The sequence below is a fragment of the Cyprinodon tularosa genome, unplaced genomic scaffold (assembly GCF_016077235.1).
Source record: "Cyprinodon tularosa strain WSP-4 unplaced genomic scaffold, ASM1607723v1 ctg213, whole genome shotgun sequence".
Classification (NCBI taxonomy): domain Eukaryota; kingdom Metazoa; phylum Chordata; class Actinopteri; order Cyprinodontiformes; family Cyprinodontidae; genus Cyprinodon; species Cyprinodon tularosa.
Window position 1 is genome coordinate 525,873 of NW_024038792.1, and position 13,250 is coordinate 539,122.

The 13,250-nt window shown below is 38.8% G+C and overlaps 1 protein-coding gene across 4 annotated transcripts in view; it reads right to left on the bottom strand.

Moving 5' to 3' along the window:
* Window positions 1-13,250, bottom strand: part of nckap1 (NCK-associated protein 1) — a 53,786-nt gene that overhangs the window by 17,327 nt on the left and 23,209 nt on the right. For 2 of the 4 annotated variants that reach the window (XM_038285635.1, XM_038285637.1), the window contains 11 exons: window positions 11,499-11,591; window positions 9,855-9,911; window positions 9,545-9,687; window positions 9,319-9,409; window positions 6,842-6,979; window positions 6,679-6,727; window positions 5,053-5,209; window positions 4,859-4,915; window positions 4,344-4,440; window positions 2,093-2,199; window positions 1,878-2,010 (listed from right to left, as the gene is read on the bottom strand). In XM_038285635.1, coding sequence (XP_038141563.1) covers window positions 1,878-2,010; window positions 2,093-2,199; window positions 4,344-4,440; window positions 4,859-4,915; window positions 5,053-5,209; window positions 6,679-6,727; window positions 6,842-6,979; window positions 9,319-9,409; window positions 9,545-9,687; window positions 9,855-9,911; window positions 11,499-11,591 — 1,122 coding nt within the window. The remainder of the gene's footprint in view (window positions 1-1,877; window positions 2,011-2,092; window positions 2,200-4,343; window positions 4,441-4,858; window positions 4,916-5,052; window positions 5,210-6,678; window positions 6,728-6,841; window positions 6,980-9,318; window positions 9,410-9,544; window positions 9,688-9,854; window positions 9,912-11,498; window positions 11,592-13,250) is intronic. The other 2 variants (XM_038285638.1, XM_038285636.1) reach the window with 1 other exon arrangement.

Sequence of the window (13,250 nt, forward strand, 5' to 3'; positions counted from 1 at the left end):
AAGATCACATTCTTGTCACTTCAAGCTCAATTCAAATTGCTCAGCCTTGACCAATCAACATGTTATCGTAGGGCTGGGCGATACAGAAAAAAAGCTTATCGATAAAAAAAAATGCATATTGATCGATATCGATAATTATTGAAAAGATTTGAAACCATATTTTATGTGCAGCTCTGCCTGGACTTTTTATAATATTGCTAAATGATTTAATTTTAATAAAAAACACAAACACAGACTTCCAATTAAATATTTATTTAACCAACTTTTTTAACCATAACATAATTGTTTTAAAGAAAAATAACTTAAGAGACCTGAGTTATGTTATTAAATACTGACAAAGAATAAACTAAAGTGACCAGAAAAGCGACCAAAATAAATATAACAAATACATAAACAGAATACCCTATTTGGGTGGGAATAGTCCACCACCAGCTTGTGGTAATTAAAAGATTGTAGGACTAGGCTACCATGTAAACTCCACTCAACAAGAACAAAAACCCAAATCAACTCACCCTTTAGCCTAGCATTTCTATGGGGCATTTTTTCTCACCCCCATTCTTCTAGAGGTGCTGCTGGAACCTCGTTATGGTTCAGCTTAGTTTCCTGCTTTAACCTGAGTTATTACTTTGAAGTTGCTGGCCCCTCAGCATTTTTCTCTCAATTGTTAGAACTACGTGGGAAACTGCCCAGAACTGAATATATATATATATAAATATATATATAAATATTTTCCCGAAGATTCCTCGGAGGAGAGCCGCGCCGGGGCCTACACAGCTCGTACTCCTGCGGCTGTGAGCGGCTGAGATGATAAAAAAAAGTTGGTTTTGTTATCAGACTTGGTTTTCACTGGTTCCCGACACATTTTCCAGATGACTGTGGTTTGTTTTTGGTCCGACTTGCCATGACCGAAATACTGGAACAATTTCCTCCGCCTCTCCTTGCTGCACAGCTTCATGTGCTCTGTGTTGTGGTTTGAGAGGGCGGCGCTTGGTGACGGCGTGCCTGGGTCCGCGATTGTGATTGGTTGGGAGGAAGCAGTGACTAGCATAAACCTACATGCTAGGCTACAATGAGAAGGAAGGAAAACTGCGTTTCTTTTTTATCGAATTTTTATCGACTCTTTTTTTTCTATTGCGCCACACGTCTATCGATCGATATATATCGTTATTGAATTATCGCCCAGCCCTATGTTATCGCCATGGAGACCAATAGCAACGAGCCACCACTCCTCACTCCAGAGTAAAGCCCACCCCCAGAGGGGAACACAATGTGATCTGTAAGACTTGATTGGAATATATTTCAGTTTCTAAAACTCTGTATGATATAGAGACATTAGAAAAAATACTATTTGAAATAAAAAGGAATACATTTTAAAAGCAATAAAATGAATTCTGGATTTTTTTATTTTTTTTTTTACAATAAAAGAAAACTATTCCCTGCTTACAGAGGGTAAAACTTCAAAAAATAGAGATTCCATGATTTTATTTTTTGCTACAATACAGATATTACACCTTTAAGAATTGATCCTATGCGATATCAGCATGAATCCTAGATACTCATTACTTATTTAGTAGAATGGAATGCTAGAAAAGGGATATCACTCAATCACAGAACAACAGTCAACATCAAATGGCATGAGACCCACTTTTTCATAACCACCAGGTCACATGAACAGGATATCTCTACCAACAACTTCATACTTTTGATTGTGTGCTACTAACAGTTCAAGCCATTTCTAAGTGTCAACTAAAAAGATTGAAAACACCAAAACTAAAAAAAGAAGAAACATTAGAAGAAACAACCCAGAACTAAGGACATTTTATGGGAAACACTGCTGACTGCTAAACGTGGGGATCTAATGAAGCAGCACTACTCACCTGCACCATCTCATTCAGAACGACTGCATCAAAGCCAGACAGGTACTGGACGTAGTAACGCTGCATGACGGGGCCGTACTTCCTGACGTGAGCTCGGAGCTCCTCCATGTAGAAGATCAACTCTGCAATGTGCCTGAAGAACAACCACATAAGGTCCGAACCATCAGCCTGGTAATGAAGAAGGAGGCCACAGGAAGCTGCCAGGCTCTGCTTACTTGTCTATGAAATCATCTGTGCTTTTCTTCTGGATGTTGTCTGCATGTCGGAGCAGCCAGATGATTTCATCTCGTGCGAACGATAACGCCATGAAAATAAATAATGCCTGGAGGACCAGAGGAATAGAGATGTTCATATGGGGAATAGTAACACATCAGACTGAAAGAAGAACTGAATAAGTAAGCCATTACCCATCATGCTTAGCAGAATGCAACAAAGACTCTGAGGGTTTATTATATCCGTTAAAGATTGTATATATATAAATAACAACTTAATAGCATCCATTGAATAAATATGTGATGTTATTATGAAAAGTTTCCAGTGTGTGTAGGAGAGGATGGGTTAAATCACCTCACTGGTTCTGTTATGTTAAATGTTGTTTATTATTATTGATTTTTTTTTTTCTACAGATTGTCTACAGAGTTTCAAATTCTATTTTTTCAAATTACGTTTAACAGATCAGATAAAATTCCCTTTAAGCCTGATATACGGCTCCCTGGAGCTTATTCAAAAATATATGAAAATGTTTGCTTTAATATGGTGTGCAGGCTGTCAAACAATCATTTATTATGTTTTCCAATGGTGTTTAATGCTGTATATGAAATAAATGTCAACTATTAAATTTAAACATTTAAATATATATATATAATATTAGCATCATAGCCTGCAAGACACTTTTCAGCGCGACATGGTGCCAGGCAGGTGACTGTCGTAAACAAAGTGGTGGGTGTCTCGGACCACGGATTCCAAAAGGATTATTTACCTTTATTACAATGTAGAAGGATTGCCTACATGTTTGCTTTGTAATGAGAAGTTGTCAAATAATAGAGAAATTTGGAAAGGCATGTCCAGGGAAGGAATGCTAAATATGCAGCCAACCACCAAGTTGGGAGTGAGAGAAAAAGTGCAGAACTTCTGCTTAAACTGAAGGAGAGCAAAGATAGATTTAAGAAGAGGATTGTGGATTTGAAGTGGATTTGAATCAATCTGACTGGATGATCTGGTTAACTGTAAAGGGCCTTGAGATGACTTGTGTTGTGAATTGGCACTATAGAAATAAACTGAATTGAATTGAAATTGAAGTGGATTGAATCACCAAACTCCACTACTGCTACTAGTTTGTTGCAAGCATAGAAAACCATTTGCAGATTTAACAGATAGCGCTCTGGTTCAGGAATGGGAAATTTCTTCCATTGCACCCCCCCAAATTCTCAAAATAAAAATGACACCAAAAATCTGATTTCTTTATTGTCTTTCTATAATTTCATCAATGCAGCAAAAGCTAATAGAATAATATATAATGGAATTTAAACTTAAAGCACCAAATAACATGAAGCAGAGTAGTCAGATGATGTCACATTTGCTCCAGGATGCATTTAATCATAAATACTTAAGTTTAAGTCCAAACAGGCTTTTTTTTATAGTGTTCTAATACACTTAGAGCCTTGGTTGCCATACAAGGCTTATTAAGGCTTTAACCTTTTAGTGGCTCCAGACTGATTTGTGTTTTTGGTCCAATATGGCTCTTTGAACAGTTTGGTAGCCGAGCCCTGCTCTGGAGGAAAGGCCGCCCCCACGAGTGAAAAAAATGTCAATACATTTTGCAAAAGAAAGAAAAAATGCAATTCAGCTGTTTTCTCTAATTTTACTTCTCTATTAAATATATTTCTCCCCCTAAAATTATGATTTTTAAAAAAAATTTATAATTGCACTTTTTTAAATGTCTTTTTTCTTGTTTAAATTCTATTTTTTTTTTTCAGATTTCAGAGAAGATTGCTATTTGTAAAACTTAATTTGAAAAAAAAAAACATTGAAAAAAAGTTAAAATAGAAAATTTGTAAAAAAAAAAAAAAAAAAAAAAAAGAACAAAATAAAATTTGAGCAAACAGCAAAGTTACTCTTAAACCTTTTTTTTTTTTAAATAAAACATTTTTATACTTTTCTTTATCTTTTCCATTTTTGGGATGCTTTCTTTGGCTGCAACAATAATGGAAGAAAATCCCCTCCATACCAGCTCTTTAATAATAATAATAATAATAATAATAATGAATTTTATTTATAACGCACTTTACATTTGACTTCAAATCTCAAAGTGCTACATTTAAAAAAAGGGAAAATTAAAACAAGTTTAAAAGACCATAACATTAAAAACAGAGTAAAAAGACAATCATTAGTGCTCATACTATCAAGACAGGGGATCCGTGCTGAAGGGCTTAAACCAAAAGGTGCTTGTAGGGTTTTCTTTGTTACCTTTGGGCCTAGAAGTCCAGGCTGGTCGGCTAAAACGGTTGCCAACTCCTTCAGAGCGGATCGTAGGAACTTGCGTCTCTCTCTGTGCATGGAGCCACTGCAGACAGCCAGACAGAAGGAGGCAGACTTTAATACAAGATGCATGATTAAAACTAGATTTTGACACTTTCAGGACAATCCCAAAGAGGAGAGAAAGTAAGGGGAAGTTGAGTGACAGCAAAGCGACACTCAGGATGAAAGGAAAACATGGCATAAGTAATAAGCATAGAAGCAGAGATGAGACAAAGAACACAGGATAGAACGGGTAAAGAAGGAAAAGTTTCAGAGTGAGACTCCCGGAGGAAGACGCAGTGGGGAGAAAGAGAAACTGACATGACACATTCAAAAAAAATAAAGAAACGCTAAGCCATAAAGAGGAGAACAAAATATATACAGTGGGAGGGAAAATAAAGGTTCTGTGTGTTTAAGTTAAGATATGATGAAAGGAATGCTAACGGGATTACAGTGACACTCACGCATGGGACAGCGCCTGTTCTTTGCACTCTCTGATGTCATTGATGCGTTTGTTATACCTGACAAAAAGCAAAAAGACAGGAATCAATCTTTGGGTTCCTCCTTTTGTCTCTGCGAGGAAACTTCTGAATAATCTAAAGGATTTCTTGGACGGAACGGTAGGACAAATGGGGTCTGTGTGTTTATGAGCTCCTACCCTCTGATGTTAACGAACAGGTCCTCTGCAGCCTTGTGGATGTGGAAGACTTCGTCCCTGAACAGACAGAGGCAGGTGGAGCTCTGCAGCGCCAGCTTCCACAGGGACAGCGCTGCCGGGTCGCTGTTCAGCGCCGCGTGGCACAAAATGAACCCAACTGCAGGGAGAGCATAGAGGAACACGTCAAAGGGTGGGCAGTTCGCTACCCTGCTTCAGGAGAGGTATGCAGCTCTCCTCCCAAATCTAACAGCCTTATATGATGGGAAAAAACATTTTCTATTAATTCTCCATTTTGAAACCTGAAATTGAGCATGTTTTGTTGTCCAAATTGCACAAAAGTATTCGCTGCACACCTGTTAGATAAAGCTAGACATGAGGCTTATCTTCCCAACGTCTGAGAAGCAGATTTTACATTTTAATATAATGTAATTCAATAAAGAACTGAATGCATAGGAGTTTTGTGATCAGACTTAATGAAATAAAGTTAGCCAAAGTCATATTATAGCTACAGTGTTTGATTATTAGTGACATCTAATGGTCAGACTGCAAACTGCAGCGACATGAACAGTTCCACTCATGCTCGGCCCTCCCCAACAATACGGAGGCCTTCATGGTACACAATGCCAACCGCAATGTCCGCATCACCTTTCTTGTCAAATGATGAGGACGTTTTTTAAAAGGATCATTTTACAAATAGTATTTTTTTACTCTGTGTAATATATATTTCTATAGGCATATGATAGCAAATGTACCAGATATTTGTTCCACATTTTCGCCTTGTTTTAGTGAGCTGCTATGGTGATATAAACAGATGTAATTGCAGTTGGTTAGTTTATAGTTTGTGTTAGTTGGAAGCATACATTTGCTGTTTACAGAGTCCAAGTCTTGAATTTAGCAAAGGGTTATTAGATGGAAGGGGGAAAGAGGCCGCAGTGGGCGTCCAGTCAGGGCCAGGCGAGGGAGAGGTGCTAGCGGGGTGACTTCAGCCCATGAGGTAAGATTCGAAGCTCAGAGAAAGTAACCGAGGAATGTATCCAGAAAATGATTTAGGTGTGTACCGACGTGGTCTGTGTGACCAAATAATCCTAATTCTATATGTTGTATTTACGTGTTGCTCTCCATTTTCTACTTCCCTGATTTCCATCGCACTGTCGACATCATCAACGCCAACCCACCGTGATGCCGTCATCAGGCATGCAGTGGTGGAGGAAAGTGGCAGCGCAACTTGCTAGCATTGGGTCAGATTCGGCTTTTCGGTCAAATGGGAAAAGAGCCAAAAGCCGATTGTTAGTGCTAGACATTTCTGTCAGTAAATCCCTGCAACTATTACACACTGCAGCCCTAATCATTTTAGAGCCGACAATTATTTCCACATTACATGGAAACGTCTAGTGACGTCAAGATGAGGCTTTGTTTAAGCCATCAAGCTCTTATGCTAATTCGTTGGAATAAATGGTTCATTTCTTGTCGCGTGGTATAAGCTTCATGTGGACACTGAGGCCATCTAGTGGCAATTAATAGTGATAAGACAGAAAAAAGCATTTAGGTCCTGCCCGGAAATCTTTCTATCAAAATATATATTTATTGCCGTGGCAGAGGCCCAGGTTAGGGTTCAGTAAAACTTACACACGATCCACTTCTCCATAGCGTCCAGTGAGAGGTATTCACAAGGCATCTGAGCAGAGACAAAACCAAAATAAGTTCTTTCTGCTGAACTCCTTGAAGATTTTACAGGACACATTTTTGTAACACATTTTGTAACATCTCAAAGAGGCAGTTGAGAACTAACAGTGTCTGATTGGGCAGGGTTGAGCATTGTGGAAGGAGCAGAGATCAGTGAGAGCAGCTGAGCGTTCCTCCACTGGTCAGCAGACAGATTTCTCCTGGGATAGACCATCTGAAGGCTGATCAATGCATCAGACAGCGACTGCAAGGAAACAGAAGGAGCAAATTCACCACATTAAAACAAACAACACAAAATGCATACCCCTATTGTAGAAAATAAAATCTTCTCCTCTTGTTATATTATCAGACCGCACAGAGATGCAAGTTATCAATTAAGTTAATCTAAAGTATATTGATCTTATCAATACCGTAATTTTCGGACTATTAGCCGCACCTGAATATAAGCCGCAGAAGCTAAATTGCACGATTTGCATATATACAAGCCGCACCGGACTATTAGCCGCAGGTTTTTTATGTTTAATTACCATATGGTTCGTTCACAGAGAGGATTGTCGGTAAAGAGGCAACTGTTTGGGGAAGCTCTTATTTAATATTTCTACCGGTACGTTTGTTTTCCATAATGAGGGTGTCACACAAACTGACTTGCGCTCGCAATGTCCGTCTTTCTCGCTGTCGTTCTGTCTCGTACCACTCTGCTTCCGGAGTACCTCCGCATTTCCGCACGCGGGGCTACCGTACTTGTGTGTTGAAGCAAATGTGACTTAACATGGTGGATGGTAAAATCCATAGATTTAGGTATTACCCTAGTGGCCGTTAGCTGTAAAAGTCCATAGATAAGCGGCAAGGTCGAAAAATGGGGAAAAAGTCGCGGCTTATAGTCCAAAAATTACGGTAAACCTAAAATTAATGATAAAAGGACATTTTTTAAAATTAGTTTTTTCTTTCCTTTAACTAATTTTTTATGCTGAATTTATCAAAATTGATACATCGTTATATTCTAGTTATTATAGCAGCTTTATCACATACAGACTAAAGACACACTGTAGACTTACGAGTATTTTACGAGGTATTTTAAAGGAGCCGTAGGAGATCTTGGAAAAACGGTTCCAGCAAGCTATAGTTTTGAAAATGCACAACCATGCCTCTCCCTTCACACCACCCCTCGAAACAACGGCAAATGTGAAAGGGACTGTGCTCGAGGAAAAACAAGAGTCGATCATGGAAAGGAGTTTGTTCGTTGTCACAGGCTGAAAGAAGCAGTCGGATGTAAAACCGAAGCAACCTAAATTAACAGCCCACCCTTCATTCACCTCCATCGCCAGGACTCTGACTCTTAGTGGGAGTTTTGCACTTTTCCGTCTGAATCAATAATAATAATATTTGAAATTTATTGATCTCACACTCAAGAAATTTACCTGCTCTAATTTCAGTGCTCTAACCACTAGGCCACCACTCCCACATTAATAAACAAACTACTGGTTTCTTACACTTTATTAAACTATTATTTAGAAGATATAACAAAACAGTAACCTACTAGCTTATTGATTTAAAATGGATAAACAATGTATGCAAACATGATTTCCAATTAACAGAGATCATTAACAGACAGGGTATGTCCCTCTGACATACCATCAGACTATATGCTACCTAATTTCAATAAAGCGGATGGGAACTGTGTTATAGCTCTATGTTTTTAGCACATCATTCAGTGCTGGAAGACATTTTGATCTGCAAGCAGCGCCTTCAAAACAATGGATAAAGTGCCGTTATTTAGATGGAACTACATGAAGTCATTCAGCATCCTTGTCACCATTAAAGCTACAGTGTGTAATTTTCAGCGACATCTAGCGTCCAGACTGCAGACGGCAGCAACATTAACATCTCCCCCCCACCGCTTCTCCCCCCCAACAGTACGGCGAGCGTTACGGGACAAAATGTCTTCCACGACGTCCGCATCACCTACCTTCTCAAGTGATGAGGTTTGTTTACATAGATAATTTTACAGATAGTATTTCATTAGTCTGAGTAGGGAACAGATTTCAGTACCGTCTCAGTTCATCTCTCTCAACTTGCTGTAGTTACTTTCGAGCGTAATGGGCGATCTCTCAATCGCTAGTTTGTTGGCTCTGCGCTGCCGTAGAGCAAAGATGTCTGCCTCCATGGCTGGGAGACCCGCTCCTATGTAATTATAAATAACGAATTCTAAGGCAACGCAAATATTATGGTTAAAAGGCTGAGCTCGTAGATGATGATAAATAACATAGTTATGTATAATATATTACATTTCTGACTGTATATCCCTGTAATTATTACACACTGTAGCTTTAAACAGTGCAAATAATCCCAAACTGGACTTTGGATTCATTCCTGTTTCTGCCCTAGCATCCCTCCGCTTTGGCATTACTTCTGTTGCAAATCCAAATGAGCTTCCCATAGGAATGAACAACATCCTGTAGTGGATGGCGGTAATATAGCAGCACTGAAAGAAACTCTAAGGTGGACATTTTACTGAATAACTGGAACAAATCTTTATCTAATAAAGCATTTATTTAACATCCCTAATAAGAGCAGAATAGGCACCTTTCCATGTGGTACAAACTCCTCCATCATCTTCTTTAAAGGGTTCTCGTAGTCGACGATCATCTGACCCAGCCTGGGGTATTCCCTGTCACTGAAAGCCAAACATCCTGGGTTAATACACACGTTATAGCCTCTGCTTAAGCTTTATTAGAGTTGGATGGCACAGAGCATCAGGTCTGGATGATTCAAACTAAAAGAGCAACTAAACTAAGCTTTCATTAATCACCTGGCTCCATGGGTCATCTCATGGGCATAGTTGTACAGTCCTATGATGGCCTTTCTCTCCTCTATGCGGGAGAGGACTATCATCAGAGTGGTGTATGTCACCACCAGGTCCAGATAGTTCTTGGTCAGGTCAAAGTTCACAGTCTGAGAAACAAAAACAGGAACATCTAGAAATAACAACCTCCACAAAACAGATCACAGTTTTAAAAAGTAGTGAAGCCTCAATAATTAAAACACCTTTATTCTCATTAGAGCTTCCAGGTAAAAGTAAAAGATGGTCTAAAATAAAAAGTGAAAATGACCCAGCTTACAATGTCGAAGAAGACTTGGCAGGCATCAATTGTGTTGAGCAGCTCGCACACATGGTCCTGATGAAAGCAGCAAAAACACAGCTTAAAAGTCTTGAAATAAAAAACGCTTATATTGACTATTGAGCTGGAAAGCCTTTTTATTCATTTATTTTGCTAAAGGTAACATTATTATACATTTTTAGACCTTTATGCCAGTCACTAACGGGTTGCATACAATAATACAATAAATGCAATTCTAATAGTTGACCAGGCCCTGCTGGCATATTGATATTTTTCTTTACACTTTGTTTTTACTCATCCTGTTAGTAAATAACGCACTTTGTGCATTTTTACAATAGTATTGCAGGTACGATACTGTACATGAGCCCTTGGAGAAACCAAGGAAGTAGTCTATTAAATAGATATAGTTTGTCCTCGATCAAACTGAGCTATTCTTTTACTGCGAGGAATGGCAGAAAGGTTGGGCTTTATTTAGTAGTGGCCATCTGGCTTTCTGGTAGTTCTGTGATACTGCCAGCAGATGGTGCCAAAATATTGACGCCAGCTCATTACACCTGGTGCTGGATTTCTATTTAGGCTGAAATAGAACTAAATCTAAACACTATTAGGGTGGATGCTTGGAATATACAAACTTATTTTATCCTGATCAAATGGTTTTTGGTCTTTTTGTAGTACATATTGTTGCTATGCACATTTAAATGTTACCAAAAAACAACTGATAAATGTTCCATGAAAGTTCAACAACAATCCAAGGGACTTTGTTTCCAAGTTTGAAGACGTTTCTCTTCCCATCCAGGAAGCTTTTTTCAATTTAAGTGTCAGAATAGGGGGGGGTTTGGCTTCTTTTGTTAGCCTGCAATGTCCCATACCTGTCTATGTCTCTGATGGGGTGTCAGTAGACAAACGACCACGATTCCAAAGGGCTGGAGCCATATGTCCGCTTCAATTTGCATCTTGCCGAGGCAAAAACAAGGCTTTGTTGGGCTATTGTATAAAGCAACTCAACGCTATTTCTGACTTTAAATTGAAAAGGCTTCCTGGATGGGAAGGGAAACGTCTTCAAACTTGGAAACAACGTGCAGTGGATTGTTTTTAATCTTTCTTTAGAATGTCTATGACCTGGATGACTGTGAATCTTCACCAGCAACTGATAAATGCATTTACCCTGCAATGCCAAACGGTCTCGATTGCAAGGCTGCATCTTCCGTGATGGAGAGACTTGTCTTCGTTAGAGGCAGCAGAACATCAAGGAAATGTGGCTGTTCATGCCAGTGACCATAGATGAAAATGCTAACCCATGGCAGCATATGACAGAGTTGCTGATCCATTCCTTGTTCTGTCAAAGGAATAACCTCTGATTGCCAATGCCCACTATGCATTAAAACTTTCAAGATTCAGTCCAATAAAATGCACAGAATAAGACTTAACGGCACATTAAGCTGGTTTGCTTTAGCAGAAAGAACTGGGAATAGTTTGGGAATAACCCAAAGAAGAATTTGCCTTATAAAATGGAAAATATTCACAGCATTACATTAATCACCGGAGCCAAGGTTGGAAGAACAACAACATTAATTACAGACAGATGTCATTGCTTTAAGCACTGCAGTTAAGAAACTTTAGAAAACGACTGTGTTCTTTACTTGCCTTGAATTCCATGACATCCACAAAGGTGAAATAGTAGAGAGCCAAGTTCTTCAGGATCTCAGACTTCTCCTTGTGCAGCTGAGCCAACTGTTGCTGTAAAACCATTAAAGATGAGGTGAATTTTCACAATCATTTAACTTTTTTGGTTGTTTGTTTTTCTGCACCTGCTTTGCATTATGGGAAAATCATCTTTCCTTCAATAGAGGTAGTAAAGGATAATAAAAGTTAGCTAAAGGGTAGAGATACGTCATACTAGATTCTCACAGACAAATAACCTTTAGTAAAAAAGAATGCCATGAATTATTGTCATTCAAAAGGGTTTCAAAGAAAAAATTATCTGCTTTTGTTCAGGTGACACTTCTTCCTACTGCAGTTAAATTAACATAAATTTTAATGAGTAAAAAATGTTTGATAACTTTTTTTGACAGACTACGTTTCTTACAACCAGAAAATTTCTCAAAAAGCCAAAGCTTTTAGGCAAAACGACTGTTTGTAGCAACAGGTGGGGGAGGGGCAGTGCTAATTCTTTGGCTTTCTGTCTATTCAGAGTGTAAAATAATGCAGCTTCTTGTCAGCTGGCTGAAAGAGAAGCAGCTGGGCTGTTTGGAAATGATCCTGGGTGCTAAATGAGGGAATGATGGGTCATTTTAAATAACTGCAGTCAGTTCATGACTTTTCTTATTCCACCCCTAAATTAACATCATGAAACTGCATTTTTACTTCAGGGTATCCGTCAGTGGGAATTTCAAACCGCTACATTCAAAGCTAAAGCTGTTCATGCTGGAAAGATTTTCCCTAAAAGGAAATAGATCTGAGCAGCAGAGCAGGGTGGATGCTTCCAGAAAAGGCTTCAGAAAATGATTTACCAGAGAGAATAGTTTAATCTGAACCAAGAATCTTTACCCTGAACATTAGACGTTTAAGCTCCAAAGACCCTTTAACCCCCACCCCCCCCCACACACATAGATAGATATAGGTGATAAGGTAAATGTAGGTTTAGTAAAGTAAAATGCTGCAGCGTAGATGATGCTGGCGCTTCCTGAGTTCCAGCACCATCTACAGCTTCTGGAAGCAGCTTCACAGGGAGAGGATGCTACACAGAGCTGCTGCAACAAAGAGTTTCCCCTCAAAAACTAAAATTTAACTTTAATCTGAATGGTTGTGTAAAACTTTGTTTTCCCTTTTTTCAGTTGCAAAACTGGTTTGTTTATTGTTTTAATTTCTTTGTTTGGGTTCAGCTCCTTTTTTCAGGTTCAATTGTTTCATTTTGAATAAACTTTTCAGACCCAATTTAGCTCCTTAGACTGATGCCCTTCAGGGTTCCTCATTGCAGTCAGCTTGTCACCCAATCAGGAACCAGTTGGTCATTAAATCACCAACCAGCAGAAAAGCAGCTTTCACACCAGGTAGTTTAACATCCAGATAGATCAGTCACACAGTGGATGGAGGAGAGAAAGTGAAAGAAAAAAGGTGCTGCTGGCAGTGGGGAAAGGGGGGAGCAAAGCAAAACCCACCTCAATCACATTTGAACACAGCTACAAAAATGTACTTCACAAAACAAAAGGTACATCAACTAAAATTCAAAGAAGTTACAGGAACTTGGTTCCAAAAAAACTTACCAAAAAGCACAAGTCCGGAATAAGCCAAGATTAGCATGCAGAACACAAACAAACACAGAAAAAACAAAACAAAAAACAAAACAACAACATAAGAGACAATCGTTGCACTGTTATACTGAATAAAGCAGTTAGC